Raw genomic sequence first — 16999 nt, 5'->3', positions numbered from 1 at the left:
CGAAAAAAAGGAAAGAGCATAAGACGCAGGCCTAGGAACTAGTTTTTTCGTTGAAAATCCGCTCTTCGTTTATACATCGTTGTCCACGGGAAACGTTAACGGCAAGGAAATTTCTCCCCTTCGATGATCATGGTCTTCGCTTCGACAATTTTACGAATGCACTTATCTTTGTAATAGGTGATAAGGATACATTTTCATTTCATTTCATTTCATTTTATTTTATTCGGACATTTCCGCAGAAATGCCCACGAAGGGGGCAAAAGGAGAGTGTGTCTCCTGACTTGGCCCCTCTTCGCGAGGCACCTCGGGCAGGTAGAGCAGGACAGTACAAAACACCATAACATATTTTGAAATACAATACAAGTTGAAAAACAGTGAATACTATAAATATTACATACATTACATATTTCCTTTACATACACTGTAGACTTGTGTTCTGTTTATTACATTGTAAATTCGTTTCTTAAATTGTGTTATGTTTTTAGCCTCCTTAGCGTATTCAATTATTTCAGGAATCCTGTTGCACAGTAGAATGATTTGGTTATTAATTGACTGTACACCATAGTTAGTCCGGCACATTGGCCCGACCAACGCAACAGTACGCAGATTATACGTAAGATCTCTGCTTAAGTACACATCAGAAAAAATCTGGAAATTATCTTTAATTTTTTTGAAGATTAACATGGCTAGTTGCATCCTATAGCACTCTGGGAACGGGAGTACATTATACATATAAAAAAGAGACATATTAGTGGGGACCGAGGTACTTATCAAACCTAGTGCGCGTTTTTGAAGAAGAATTATACTTTCTGTATTTGTTTTGTTACACGTACCCCAGACTAAAATGCAATAAATGATTTGCGAGTAGATAAAAGAAAAGTAAAGCTGCCGTTTAACTCTCCCTGGAAGGAGATGCTGTAAGCGTCGAATTAGACCGATCGATCTTGATATTTTTATTCGCAGGTTGTCCACATGGTGGGACCAACTAAGGTCACTTTGAAAACACACACCCAGAAACTGAATTTTATTTACCTGCGCAATATTTTCTCCATTAAAAATCAGAGAGATAGCATAATCTACAGGCCTATTTTTTTGTTTGAAGAGCATAAATTTAGTTTTTTTTATGTTTAGTTCTAGCTGATTGACTGTAAGCCATGATTTTAGTTTATCCAACCAAGAATTTGCAGTTATTTCAATATCGCGAAGATCTAAACCAGAAAAGAAGGCATTGGTATCGTCGGCGTACATGACTATGTTTGGTGTGAACTGAATGTTAACTATGTCATTGATATAAAGTATAAAAAGTAGAGGACCAAGTATCGATCCTTGGGGAACCCCATACTTAATTACGCCCAAATCAGATTTATAATTGTGGAGCTGTACATATTGTTTCCTGGCCCAAAGATAGCTTTTCATTAGATCAAGCGCAATCCCGCGTATTCCATACAGTTGAAGTTTCCTAATTAATATATCGTGCTTTATCGAGTCAAAAGCCTTACGGAAATCGAGAAATATTCCCACAGTGTAAAATTTTTTTTCAAAGTTATGAAGTAGGCTGTCCTTAATACGGAGTAAAGCAGACTGAGTTGATCTACCTGGTTGGAATCCACACTGTTCTTCACAAATGACATTTCTGTTTGCTATAAAAGAAAATACCCTCTTATATATCAGGCGTTCCGCGACCTTAGAGAAAAGCGGCAGAATAGAGATTGGGCGATAATTTTGAAGTTCATTTTTATCACCTCCTTTAAAAATTATTGTTACGCGAGCTATTTTCATGGCACATGGAAAAATTCCCGTCAGGAAGAGTCTGTTGCATATGTAAGTGAATGGGGCGACAATCAAATCAGCAACTGCCTTGATAGGTGCTGCGGAGATGCCATCTTCTCCTGGTGAGCTGTTCTTTAGTGAGCATATGACAGTGGCTACTTCCTCCTCGGTAACGGGTAATAAAAACAAAGAATTAGTGGAAGAGCTTTCAATATAGCATTCAGCCGGTTTAAGGTCAGTCGCTTGTGTTATATTACTTGAGGATCCTGCCTCAAGAAAATGAAGGTTAAATTTGTCTGCCAGTGCCTTGCCACTGAAGTGAATATCGTTTATCTGTATATAGCTAGGGACAGTGGCTTGTTTTCTTCCTATCAATTTATTAACCGAGCTCCAAACCATTTTTGAGTTGTTAATCACTGTAGAAAACTTGTAGGCATAGAAATCTATTTTCGCCTTCTTGAGGTCTTTGTTTACTTTGTTTCTAAAATTTTTAAACTCAATGAGGTCAGTTTGTTCTTTTGTTTTCAAAAAGTGCTGGAAAAGTTTGTTTTTTTCATTTATCCGCTTAAGAAGTGCCGGCGTAATCCACTCCTTTCTTGCTCTCTTGTGTTTCTTTACAACAACGTACGGAAAAGCAGTATTGTAGTTACTAACCATTTTTGACATAAACAGGTTGTATGCCTTAGACGGATCAGGTTCTCGGTACAGGTCATCCCAATTGCAGTTAAACATTAGAGAGCGAAAACGGAGAATATTTGGATCGTTTATATCTCTATGCATGTATTTTGGAGAATTCTGCAGTTCTGGCATTGTTAATAGTGCAAAAAAAGGTAAGTGGTCACTTATACCAGAGCTGAATACTCCGGCTAATGCACTGTCAGGGGATAAATTAGTGAAACAGAGATCAATGATCGTTTCTGATGTGCTTGTTATTCTGGTAGGAGTGCTAATGATGTTTTCGCAGCCATGAGACAACATTAACTCCATTAGTTTTAGCTTAATAGGACCATCTTTTGATATATCTATATTAAAATCACCAAATGATATCACGAACCATCGATTAGAATTAGCATGATGTTGAAGCTTCTCTAAAAACTCAAGAAGTGAGTCAGTATTACCATTCGGGGGGCGGTAGATCAGTACTATTACAACCTTGTTGTGTATCACAGTAACTGCTTCGAAATCACTACACACAACACAATAGTCGGGCCACGCCTCATAGGGCAAATTTTTTTTGATATACAAAGATACACCGCCACCGCGTTTTCCAGTTCTGAATACTGATTCCATATTGTAATTTCCCAAACTGACCACGTCTGACTGTGAAGAAAACCATGTCTCCGAGAAGCCCATGATATCAAAGTCATAGTTGAGGTGTACTAATTCGCTTTCAATTTCCTCACCCTTGTTCCTCATACTCTGTGCATTAATATGATAAAGGGAAAGACCACGTTCAGAAAGAAAGTTCGAGTCCTTAATCAAATTCTTGAAAGAGACAGCATTGTAATGCATCGACTTGATCATCAAAACAGAAAAAAGCCATAAAAGGCGATAGGTACAGTAAGTGTTTAAACAATCTTGTTTAGATCATCTTCAGATGCAATTCGGATTGCGCGTGCTTCTGAATTCTTTCTGACAAAAATCTTTCCCTGTGAAGACCAAGTGAATCGATAGTTCATCTCGGTGGCTCTAGTCCTTGCTATCCAAAGGAGCTTCTTATTTGCAGGAGTTAAGTTATCAAATAGCTGAACATTACTGTTTTTTTCTCTTAGTTCGGCACGTTTAGCAAGCCATGCTGCCTTCAAGCTCAGTCGAGCGAATCTTATCAGTATAACTGGGGGTTTCCCTTTACGGGGTGGCAAGCGATGCATGCTTTCAACGTCACAGTCAGATAGTGTCTGCAGGTCAAGCCTCTTCGCAAGGTCGTTAACTCGTGACAGGGTATCCTCTTTTTCAATAAACGGCATGCCATGAATTTCCAGATTCTGGCGGCGACTATATTGCTGAAGGTCATTTAGTTCTAGGTTTAGCTTGCGAATTTCTTTTTCGTCAAAATTTTGTTCCACAGCTTCTACTCTGTTGCGGAGGCTTTCTATGTCTCTATCGTGCCTTGCGCTGATTTCAAGAAGCTTGTCATGCGTATCTGACATGTGCTGAATGGATTGTTCAATGCTGGTGACTGTTTGCTTTAATTCTGTAAGGTCATCGACCTTAGTTGTCAAGTGCGCCAAGCATTTGTTAATTTCCGCAAGTTGCTGGCTCAAGGCTTCCGTTAAAGCTGATTGATCAGCGTTATTATTCATCTGAGTGTTCCTAGATGAAGGCACACGGCAAGTCTGACATTTTAAGGCTTTCTTTGCCTCTTTCCCTTTCTTTTTATAGGTACGTTCACTTATTCCGATACATTCTCCGATGTGATAGCATTGCCGGCATTCTGCACATGTTATGACATCCTCATCTTCAGAAAAGTATTGTTTACAGGATTCACATACGTCACTCATTGCAGCACTTGTCTAGTCACAAAATACAAAACTCGAGGACAGCAGTAGCGGCAGGAGCAGTTTCAAGCGATAAATAACGTACCAAAACTAACCAACCTGCGCATGGGCAAGAAGACAGTTAGGACCGTGCTCCGCTGAACCGTCTGCCGCCACTGCTGCCCGAAATGTGGTTGAGTCCCACGATGCGACCGAGTATATAAAGGGCGGGGGGCGTATCACCAGCTGGTCCGTCAAGTGCCCGCGCAGCGCTGTGGTGGATATGCGGATAGTACCAACTTTCCTTGGTTTCAGTTGGTCATTCCCGGGGCACTGCAGGCTGGTATGGATGCGCGGATGACGTCCACTTTGCGGGGTTTCTGCGCATGGGCAAGAAGACAGTTAGGACCGTGCTCCGCTGAACCGTCTGCCGCCACTGCTGCCCGAAATGTGGTTGAGCTTCCATTGATCCATTCACGTCCTGTAATACCAAATTTGGTATAAGTAAAGCTAGTGAAACGACCGCGAGTGCATCATGAGAATGTCATGTAGTCATGTTGTGACAGGAAGCGCATGTCAATATTTTCATGTTAGGGTCTGTTGCTTGCGTTCTCCATGCAATCATGTCATACCATACCGGTTTTGAAACATGTCATGTGAACAAAACTGCCGCAAGAGCTGCAGGACCATAAAATGTAAATCATGACATTCGTGACATAGATATCATGATTTTCATGTTTTGACAAGTTAAATATATTTTTCGTACGGTCATGGTATGCTACACCAAGTTTGGTAGTGATACCCTTATTGAAACTGCCAGGAGAGCTAAAAGTCGTAGGCGGCTAGATAGATAGATAGATAGATAGATAGATAGATAGATAGATAGATAGATAGATAGATAGATAGATAGATAGATAGATAGATAGATAGATAGATAGATAGATAGATAGACACGCTCAAGTCACCGAAGTTCACGAAGAAATGCTTCGCATTTAAAACATGACAACATGCCACGCTCATGATGCTCTCGCAGCCTTTTCACTCGGTTCAGATATACCGAATTTGGTATTACGGAACGTTAATAGATGACGGAGGTATGTAACTGGCGCATACATGATAAGCATCAGGTGGCTGTCATGTAACAACATGACTGCATGCCACGCTGATGATGCGCTCTTGGCCGTTTCGCTATAGCTTCACATATACCAAGTTCAGTAGTATGGGACGTGAATGGATGACAAAGGCATGTCACAGGTGCAAATATGATAATCATGAGATGCGTGTCGTGTATAAAGATCAAATTAGTCACACTCAAGACACTAATACACTGTGATGGGAACCGGCACGCGTGCGTGCCGGTGTTTGTTTCGTCGCGTCACGACGGCGATGCCACGTCAGGCGCCGATCTGCCTGCCCTAAAGGGCCACTCACCAGGCTTTTTAGCGCCTAGTATGTAGCCCTTTAGGGGGCCACTAAATTTTAGATAGACAATGGAAGTTGTTGAGTGTCCGTGATTTTGCCACAAACATTTTTTAATCGGTTCATCACGAGCGGAGAAAACGGGTTTTTTGAAGTGGCGCAAAATGAGGATGAGAGGAGACGAGCTCGAAATCTTTGCCGCTCCTCCGCGTAGCCTTCGCAAGCCAAATCACCTTCCAACTCTTTCCGGCTTTCGACCAAGAGGTCACGTGCGGATGACGTGCCCAAACAAATCTAACCCCCGAGCACGCGAGTGGCGTTGCTTTGCTGACCAGCGTTATTTTGCGGTCTTTTGCCTGTTTCTGCGGGATGGTTTGATTGATTGATTGATTGGTTGATTGATTGATACGTGGGGTTTAACGTCCCAAAACCACCATATGATTATGAGAGACGCAGTAGTGCAGGGCTCCGGAAGTTTCGACCACCTGGAGCTCTTTAACGTGCACCCACATCTGAGCACACGGGCCTACAACATTTCCGCCTCCATCGAAAATGCAGCCACCGCAGCCGGGATTCGTGCCCGTGACCTGCGTGTCAGCACCCGAGTAGCTTATCTACTAGACCTCCTCGGTGGGGCTGCGGGATGGTTTGGAAAGCTGGCTTAGACGCGGTCATGAACGCCTCGTCTGCGCATTGCGCTTATCAGCTCAAGATTTTAAAACCTGGTGAGTGGCCCTTTAGGTTCACGTCGCATTGTGTTGCTTATACGCATGCGCGTTTGAGCGCAGCCGGCGTCTCTCCGTCACGAAGAGAGGCAGACGCAGTACTGTCTGGGTAACGTCATCGGCGCGAAATGCACATTGTAGCTTTTCGCGACGGGTTGCCGCCGGGCCGCGCCGACGAACGCTGGTCGAACCAGTCGCACCTGGCTTCAGACTATACGCACTCGGCAATGCAGTTTACGAGATCTGATGGTAGCGCCAGAACACACAGCCTAAGGAGTAAGCGCAGCAAAACCAAGTCTTCCAATGCGTACCCAAGCGAGTAGACGCAGGAAAACCGAACTTTCACGTGCATATCTATCTCTTTTTTTTGTTGTGAGCAACTAGTCATGGCTGATTATGCAAGCGCCCAGGAAGTGTTCTTTGAAAACGTGCCAAAAAGGGCACTGACACTTCAGCGTGTCACTGTCTTCAGCAAGCGTTCTATTTTCTTAGTATCCCTAGGGGTCAGTACCAACAATGCTGAGGCGGCCCAAAGAGCTTCGTCACACCCTCTAGTCCACGGTCGGGTGCCTATAGAGTTGTGCTCGCGTTCTGCAAGCGCGGCGTCCTGGTGCCCAGCTTGCACGCGCGTCAACGTTACGTCGTAATGTATTGGGTCATACATGATGCGATCGTGGCCGTTTCGCTACCTCCACCTGTACTAATTTTGTATCAGGTGACGTGAATAGATAGCGAAGTAAATGACACATTAAAGCAAAACAATCATGACAAGGAAGTCATGTAAGGCATAATGTACGCCTACTTCGTTACGTTCGTCTGATTTTAAAGTGACATATCAACCCTCCTCATTTGTGCTTTGCATATGAAAGATTCCCGCTGTACGTGGGATCTGCCAACTATTTGTTCTGAGAACTTCTGTCACGACAAAACAGAGGCGCAGATGAAGGTTGTGTCTGATGTTACATTATTAGTTATTAAAAAACGGCACGCACGCTTCGTGCGTGCAGATATTGTGAGTACAACAATCCTTTGCGATGAGGGATACTGCGATCCAGGTGTGACACCTCGCTTAGCAGCTTTCCCTGAACACAATAACTCTAAGACACCTTGACCAACTGCCAGCAAATTCGTGGCCCTTCAAAGTCTCAGCCTGGCGCTTCATTCACGCCCGAGAAATACCTGGTTGTTTGACGTACAAGCAAAACTACGTGAAGACAAAGAGTACCTGAATATTTTGTTCGTATAACGTAAACATGAAAAAGCGGCGTCTTTTTTTAATTCTGACTCGCGGAACCCTAAATATGAATATTTTTGTAAAAACATGTCAATACGTGGAACCATATCACTGATTATTAATGCGAAATTATGTCCTTATGCAATTTTACTTTCGTCTTATGGGGCGAGGAATGTTTTATCTGTGAACCCCGGTCAAATGACGCCGATCGGCATTGCGCGAGCAGTTTAATCATTATTTCTATATATTTTGTGAAAGCTTAAGGCCAATATACTGGCTGTCTGCGCGCCTGTTCGTGTGTTATTCGCTCAGCGCTTGTGCGAAAGTCACATACCTTTGACAGCTATCCATATCGCCCGACTGCTGTTTTTTATTTTGTATTGAGACGTGGTCGATGTGTCAATTAGGCCACTAAGCCTCGGCATGTATGGTCAGTTTTTATCTTTGTATGAATGAACTCACCTTATTGAGCTTTTTGTTCTTTATTTAACTTTATTTCTTTTTTAACTGCTTGTTTTCTCTGAACTATTGCGTTTTCAGGATTTCCCCGAGAAAGGAGAATGGAATACAAGGTACGTATTAAATTGAGTCAGCAATTTGCGTGATCATCAGTAGTTTCAGAAAAAAATGAAAAGTAAAAAGAAGAAAACGGTTACTAAGAAGGAAATGTGGGCAAAAAATGCCAGACTCAAAGAAAACATGCAGGACAGTCACAACAAAGGTAGAATGCGGATAGTAATAAATGAATGAATGTTATATTTATGAAAGAAAAGAGGACTTTTCATGCCTGTTCTGAATGAGATGAGAAAGATGTAAGTGGATAAGAGGGGCAATTACATGGCTTACGTGACCTTTACGTGACTCAGGCGACATCTTCTACAATCGAGCTCTGCTACACTACTCGAAAGAAATTACTATGACTAGCGTATGTTGTCAGAGCTTTGTTCACCTCATGGTCAGATTTATTTATTTCCGTAGAGCTATCATGACAGTGGTCACCAGATGGCCAATATAGAAGTTTGTAGAGTGGCCTTCCCAATGCTCGTTGAGTATTCTCTTCAAGCTTCATGATCTATGTATTTCCTCCTTGCAAGGACACTTGCAAGGAAACAAATACATAATGCAATACTACTTTTGTGAAGTTGATACAGCCCGTTATGTCATCTTTAGATATTCTGTGGTAAATCGAGTTTTCACTAGACAATAATAAGTAATTATGAGCACTTTTAGCGCGAAACAACAAAAAATCTAGATTCGAAGTATCGCTAGAGTCAGTGCCAGCGTGAAGGGTTGTGAGCGAAAAACGAGCGTAGCTTATTGCAGGAAAAAGTGGGAAAAAAGCACAGCACACTCACGGAGTGAATGATCATGAGTTGCACGAAGCGTTCGTCCGTGTGTCTATCCGTTCGTCTTTGTATCAAACGAACGGTCAAAGACACAGACGCAGGGACGAACGGACGACCGGATGGAAGCACGAACAGACAGAAGCACGGATGGAAGGAAGCACAGACCAACAAACAGACGGACGCACGAACGCACGGATGGACTCACGGAAGCACGCCCGGCCGGGCGGAGACAAACACGGACGAACGGACGGATGGAAGCATGGACGGGAGGTCAGAGAGATGCGTGGGCGTAAGCATGGACGGACAGAGACACGGATGGACTCACGGATGGACAGAGTGATGGACAGACACGACGAAGCCTGTACTAGAGCACTGAAAAGGTCGAATTTGTCGGCCCGGCCTGAAAAATTCGTGCTCTTGGCCGCCTAAGCCCAGCCCAGTGTTTTAATGATATAGCGTTAGGGAGCCTTTAGAAAGCCATCGCCGCAACCGTGGCGGGCACTCAAACTGGATATTATCTTCACAGTAATGTGTTGACCAGCGTCCCGTTTTCGTTCAGTCAACTGGAGCTGCCCGAATCTTTCAAAAGCGCCGCACGTGTGGCCATGGTCGCTCGCCGAGAGCAGGCGAGCAACGTAATCACAGTGGCCTCCGCCGACGCGGCGTCCCTGGCCACAGCTGCCAGCGTGGACCCTGGTGCCTGCTACCCAACACTTTCGCTGCCTGCGACGTGCTCCGTAGGCCCACAGCGGAGGCACCGAAAGCCTTTGTGGCAGCCTCAACCCCTGCCGAAGAAAAAAGCCACGGACTTCGTCGTCGTGCTCAAACCCCAGACTCAGCTTTCTTTCGCCGATACGTTCCCTGAGAACGGGGCTAGAGGCGCGCTCATCACCCACCTAGTAGTGACTGCGACATGGCTAATCAGTGTTGTGATGGTGCGGGAACAAAATCTGATTCTTGTATACACCTCTAACCCGCACATAGGGGACGAACTTATCGGCGAGTTTGCGGTTTTCTCACCAGCTGGACTAGTGCCCCTGTTTGGGTACTTGCACGCGGGCACTCAAGACTCTTGTTATGAAGGAGTCACAGTACGAAGCTCCGACCCCGAAGATGCTCTTTGTGAGAGCCTATATCGGCCCGAAGGTGACATTCTACACGTGCGGCGACTGAGCACTTCCAATAAGGTGTGCCTCATCTTTTCGGGCAAGGTGAAGCCGAAGTGCGTTGCTTACGACGCCCTGCTCATCACAGTGCAGCTATAAAAAGAAACTATTCCAGCCCGCAGTCAGTGCGGCTCCGTTCGACGTCGACCCGACGCCTGTCCTGGCCTGAAACCAGCCTTTTGTGGCATCCGCGGAAAGGCAGTGCCACTCAAGAATGGTGCCCGTGCTTTTCATGAGTGTACGCACAGGTGTGCTCATTGTGCTGGATCCTATATCACCGGGGACCGGTGCTGTAAAGAACGCTACAGGGCACCGCCATCCAAGCCACCCTCTCCTGCATCGGTAGGTCAAGCTGGCCGCGAGAAGAGAAGACGTCGGCGCCGACGAAAATTGGGTTCTCGGTCGTCGTCACTGGCGGCTTAGCCCACTGCCATCAACCCTGTCCCGCCCCCGCTCCCTGGCGCGGTGCCTCTGGGGCCTCCACTACGAGGCATAAATACGGACGGACATTCAGCGTGAAGGTACACAGCGAGGCAGCCTTTGCCTGCCCCACCCAAACCGAAACCGTCGTTTCATGGACTTAAACATACAGCCAAGGCAGATTAATCGTGGGCCGACCGCATCCGATAAGGATCTCAGGTTAGTGGCTCGGGTGGAAGAGCCTCTCCCCCAACACCTTCGGGGATTTCCCAACGCAAATTTCCCACCCCTTACACTACCGTGCAAGACCAAATTGAACTCGGAAGGTTGCAGGTCCAAGTTGCCCCTATAAAGCAGGTGGTGGAGGCGCTTGCAAACCACTCGTCCTCACCTTAATTGACACATATTTGGCAGGTACCAGAGGTGTTCGATAGTACCCCGTCCGAGCGCACCGACATGATGGAGCACCTCGCTCCGTAGGAGGCACGCCTCGACAGCCTAAAGGTCTAAATGGCGTCTGTAGTGAGCATGACTGAGGATAGATTGGCTGCCAATCTGCGAACCGTTTTTGACCGCATTCCGGGCATGATAGTTTCTCAGATGACTCAAGTCTCTGTTGGGACTCGCCATCGTAAGCTTAAGCGGGTGTCTTAATCTAAAGCATGCCAACCTCTTTGCCAGGTAGCTGAGGCAGACGCCCACTTTGGCAGCTCGACGGCGACCTCACAAGCGAGCACAGGATCGAGCAGTGAAGCTTCTATGGCTCACTTTGCTCTCTCTGAGGCCCCCAAGACGCTCATAATGGCAGCAACGACTCTAGATCGCGCCGCTTCCGTGCAAATTAGGACCCTTTTACAATCCCACATTAGAGTTGTCGGAGATTTAAGGCATGCACTAAGGAGGCTGTTTTCCCGCTCCACTTAGAAACCTGTACACATTTGCCAGTGGTAGTGGCCCTTGAGGAGTCGGGCGAACACGCTGTCCTTACAATTATGCCATGTGCCAAATAGACGTGCAAACCACACTCAACGTGCACAGAAATTACACCGCCAACCTGGTTGATATCGACTGTGATCGGCTTTATTCCTATGTTATGTTGACTCTCCTCCCGCTTCAGAAGAAGGACCTGTCGGTACATGTCGAAAACATGTACAGTTCTCTGAAAATGCCTAATGTAACTACTCTGATGTATTTAGCAAAGCTCTAACATGGCAGGCAGGGGGCCACTAATCATTGTCGGCAACGTTAACACCCCTAGTCCTTACTGGGGTTACCGTAAGAAGGAATGGCATGAAAGAATGTTGGCGGAACTTATTTCCATCCTGGGCCTCACTATCCTTACGGACCCTGCACACCCGACCCGTTTTGGTTCTTCTGTACCTCGAGACACATGTGCCCATCTCACACTTACTAAGCACATCAAGTATGTAGAATAGGTAAACACCGAAGAAACCCTCGGCAGTGAACGTTTCATTCTTCTAACTACCATTCGGACATATCGCCTTACCAGTACCCACTAACAAGCGAAACTGCTGAACTGGCACAAGTTCTGTTCGGAGTACACGAGTCAGGCACCCATAGCTCAACAAGGCTACGCCTCTTGGTCTCACCAACTTGTGACGTCACTTCGCCAAACGGAGTTGATGGTTTAGCTCTCAGAAGCCATGCCGGCTATGGATAACTATCTCTGGTGGCTCTGGTAGGCTTGGCGTAGCCTAGGCTGCCGATGGCGCCTACAAAAGCATAACCGTCAGCTCGAACTCCACATAGCATCACTCACTCAGGAAGCAGCCGAGTACGCGGCCCAGCTCGCTGACTCCAATTGAGTGGAACGCTGTAACGATGCCGCCAAGCATATGTCAAAGCGCAACCCGTGGTGTTTCTTTAGATTCCTCATCGACCCTAGTGAAACGCGCAAAGAAACGCACAAGAATCATCAACGTGCACAGCATGACTACGTGGTTGACGTGGATAAATTGGCACACGCCCTTAAGGATAAATATTGTAACGGGTCCAAGAGAAGAAACACCAAAAACTTACGACGCTTTTGCAAGTGACATAAAATGTATTTGTTTATCTCAAGAGGAAATGCTGTTCCTATAAAGTTAGCACGGCAGCGTGAGCATGTACAGAGTTCTCCTCATTATGGCTTGTTTCCATTGAACGTATCAGTATCGGAAGACACGCCATTTCAATGAAGAATAAATGCCAGAAGCGTGCATACAGTTATCAGACAGCTTAACTCGATTACTCCACAGCATGTCTTGAAACAGTTTGCTTTATGCCAGTGTGACGTAGGTTAGGGCTTTCCTGCCAACGTGTTACGCATGCATGCCAACCTACTACCCAAGATTAGAGAGCTTTTATCTCAGCAACAATGCCCAGAGTTTTACGGCTCAACCCATTCACGCAACTCCAGGTCACGCTGCAAAGCGTCGATTACGCTTTGTGACGAGTATACTGTACGACGTGATTTAAGAGCACCAGATAGTCAAAAAGTCTGGACATCTCTGTTACAGTGCACGCATAATCATATTGTGGTTTTGGTATGTTAAATTTCCAATACTAATACTGAAACCCCACATAGGTGTAAATTGGTGTATCCTCCATGGTGCCTCCACAGTTTCGCAAGTACGTCTTTCAATTCCAGGAATACCGAAAAAATCAACTTTGCCTTTGTCAGCCCCAAAAACCTTGAGCTGGCACCTCTTCAATGAAATGTACAACAACCACGTTCACATATACATAGATAGTTCAACCACGGCGTCTGGTTCTGGTGGTGCGGTGGTAACTTCAGCTAGAGGAATCACTCTGCGAGTCAAGCTGTCACACGTCACTACGTCTACAGAGGCAGAACTTGCGGTTTGGCGTGGCGCCCTAGAGTACACAAAATTCCAGACTGCGTGAAAGGCCTGTGCGTTTTGACTCAGAACCGACCTTACAGAGCACGTAGTCAGTCTTTCGACGAGGTTGCCACGATTAGTTAACATACGAGGATACCAAGCTTCTTCACCTCGTACAACCACTTGTCGTTCATGTCTTCACCACGTGCAACCACGTGAAGTCGTTCATGTCGTGCTTTTTAAGCTATTTTATACGTGTCAGCGTGCTTGAGTACTGCACAATAACGAAAAATGCGACAGAGGCTGCAAGAAGACTGGAGAACGAGGAACTCATAAATATACGGTTCCGCCAACAATGGTGTGCTCGTATACCTATGAGAGGTACGAAGGTTTGGATTCCATGTAAAGTTTTGTATTTAGACTTCGGACGTTCATGCAATGCCTTTTGAACTCGAACTTCTTTGTGCTTTGATTCAACGTAAAAATAACCTACCAATCCCTAAATAGGACCTAGAATTGACACCGAAGCAACTCATAAACAACATATGACAACCTACGTACAAACGACCTAGAAGCAACCAGATAAGTGCTCAGAATCGTCCCTGCTTGCTCTTTGCAGCCTTCAACTCAATTTCAGGCACACCTCCTATGACTGGCTGCTGAACACGGTCGATGGAGCTAATTCTTGACGTACATGATGTCTCGAACTAAAGGAGGGCTAGTGATGATGCAGAAATTTTTGATGTCTCGTGTAGAAATATCAACGTTTTTACCTGTGGTGCTTTGTATATATTAACAGTAAGTTGTTCTATCTGATGTCAAAGAAGATTAATGCCTTGCACTGTCCATGGAAGAGAAATAAAAACTTTCAGTAGGCGGTAGTCAAACCCTTAATTCTCCGTAATCTGCAATAGTTGACGCGTTCTCTATTAACTGCACCATGGTCCCCTATGCCGGAGGCTTCCTGAGCTCACTTATTATGTTTGAAAATTACGGGCTTGTGTGTAAAGATGTGGAATCGCCATTTGGGAGTATTGGTGGGAAGTAACGTGTGGCCTCCTCGAAAAGAGCTGGGGCGCGCAGATGTACCATTTTTGTTACGAAAGTCAAGTTCAACGCGTTTGCAAAAAAAAGCAAATTTTGATCAGCGCCTCAACAAACCACGAATGTTCGGCTTTAGTGCGAGCTGCGTTCATATCATCCGTGAATAATAAAATGAGCTCTGCGATGCTCCCCTGGCTGTCATACCTTATTTTGCTCTCGAACCTTGAAAAATAATGTCCAGAATAGAGTAGAGACATGGCACGTGTCACGTTTGCGATCATCTTGAGAACATGAGTGAGGTGTAATATTGCCGTTAAATCTTGAACATCTCGCGGGCTGCCGCCCTTAGCTAAGTGAGGACTCACCAACGCTCTTCTCACTGCCAAACTACTTTTTCTGATCATGTTTTCTATGTGTCAGTATAATAACCGAAATAGTACTGTACTTGGTTACAAATCAAGAGCATCGTAGATATTCACAGTAAAAGAACCTTATTCGGTCAGTCGCGTCACTGCCAACGTGACGTCGCGACCGAAAACATTGCGCCTACAGGCAGCGCTTGGACCCAAGGCTTTTTGAGTGCGTTCACACCATGAAGTACTGTGTCCTAAAGCCTTCCTTTTGAAGGCTTTAGGACACACTACGATACACACTACGAAGATAAAGCTTTAGTTCAACTCCTGTTATTGCTCAGTTGAAACAAAATACGTGAAAGAGGTTATTCGCAACATGAAGTGATGAACGACCACTTCATTGCTGAGGAAGGATTTCTGCTCTCCCGGATTCACTCTCAGTCTTTGATTTTTCTTTTGTGTATAAGTAGCTATTGTCTTTACCAAACACTCAAGAAAACACATAAATACTGTATTTCAAGGAATTTATTGAGAGATGTGAATGAACAGCACTAAAGCCAACTGGCGAGCGTGCGATCTTTCTGACGGCACCCATGGGTTGTAGCGAACAGAGAAGATGGCAATTTTCTTTGAGAGCTGTAAGCACAGAAGAACACCCTTTTCTATACAATTATTTACTGGTTCAATAGCAAAGCGTAAATATTTCTAATCATATATTCTGATTTCATTTAACCAGAATCAAAGGAATTATGCTCACTTTTGAAATCCAAAAAATAGTTGCTATAAATATTTTACGCTTCTATGTTTCAGATATGGCACCTACTACGTAGGCCCTGTGAATGACACGCCCACACTTCTACTACATACATCAGGTAAGCCGTAATTTTTGGTGGAGTACAAAATGAATGCGCATATTGATTTTCACTGTGATATTTCGTTGATGCTGTCCGCCGCGAGTTCACGTGTATTGCGCTCCACAATCTGAGCATAAAATATAAACTTCATGCCTGTCCACATAGAAAACACACAACCCATCATGGTCCTTTTTTCATCAGATAAAATGGTTAAGCCTAATAAATAAAAATAAAACATCGCGTCTATACATACAACAAAGACGCAACAAAGAAAGACACACAAAACAGCTGAAGCGCCAGCCTACCATTGCTTATAAATTATCATCTTGTACGAAACCAAGAATTTAAGAAAGGTGTGAATAAATAATAAACATTTTCAGGCCTGAGGAAAGACCAAACCCTGGCTCTTCGCGTGTTAGACAGGGGTCAAACATACTGATTCACCATCACCGTGCGGATGGAAGCAGCCAGGATATGCAAGAGTGGCAAGGTCTACCTTTACCACAGCGGGGCTTCGGAACCGATGAGCATGTGAGTCAACCTGGTTCTTCCAGGGTTTCCTACATCAGGGCACCAACACTCGTTTTGGAGGTGATGAGGGAAACTGAGGACGTCTCAAACGACGTAAGCTCTGTGGAAAAGGTGACAGCGGAAAATCAGGTGAACAATATGCAGGAGCGGACATCGACCTACTTCTTTATTGATGAAGATATTGAATCTCATAAGGAAGCAGATACTTTTACTCAAGTGGAATATAAAAATAGAAGATTTTGGAGAATTCATGTGGTATTCTGACCAATAGAGGCAACGAAAACCTCCTGGAATATAAGCCCAAACGTTGAAGCCTCGGAAAATGTTGCACTATCAAAAGAGAAAGTGTTTCTTTTCGAGTGAACAAACATGGAAGTTTCTCAGTCACTGTGAGTTCTCTTGCTTCAGCCAAAAGCTTATTGCCGTGTACACAGGTGGCTGGCTTGCTGGTGAAGCCATTCATTCCGGAGTCATATATGCGAAATGTAAGGAAAATCAGACGTGTGCCTCTGGAGTACACCGACGAACAACTTACAGAATATTTAAGACAGGCAGGAGTGCCATCGGCTTGACGCCAGACCCGTTACATACGACAAGTAGATGGCACCGTACCATCGCACCCACTGAGAAGTGTGATTTTACAATTCAAATATGACGAAGCTCCTCCAGAGAAAATATCCCTTGGATTTACCAGCCATCCAGTTGAGAAATATCTGGGCCCAGCAAGGCGCTGCTATAATTGTCAGATGTTCACACATTTGGCGAAAAACTGCCGAGGAACAAGAACTGCAAAATGAGCGCCGTAGACCATCATCAC

The 16999-nt window shown here is 44.9% G+C and overlaps 1 protein-coding gene across 1 annotated transcript in view; it reads left to right on the top strand.

Moving 5' to 3' along the window:
* The window catches only part of LOC142767038 (uncharacterized), a 114201-nt gene that overhangs the window by 16544 nt on the left and 80658 nt on the right, over positions 1-16999 (top strand). Inside the window, exons 3-4 of the mRNA XM_075868255.1 lie at positions 8166-8197; positions 15608-15669. Coding sequence (XP_075724370.1) covers positions 8166-8197; positions 15608-15669 — 94 coding nt within the window. The remainder of the gene's footprint in view (positions 1-8165; positions 8198-15607; positions 15670-16999) is intronic.

The sequence above is a fragment of the Rhipicephalus microplus genome, chromosome 7 (assembly GCF_043290135.1).
Source record: "Rhipicephalus microplus isolate Deutch F79 chromosome 7, USDA_Rmic, whole genome shotgun sequence".
NCBI lineage: Eukaryota > Metazoa > Arthropoda > Arachnida > Ixodida > Ixodidae > Rhipicephalus > Rhipicephalus microplus.
Note: the sequence above shows the minus strand (reverse complement) of the source record. Positions and strands in the feature narration are given on the sequence as shown.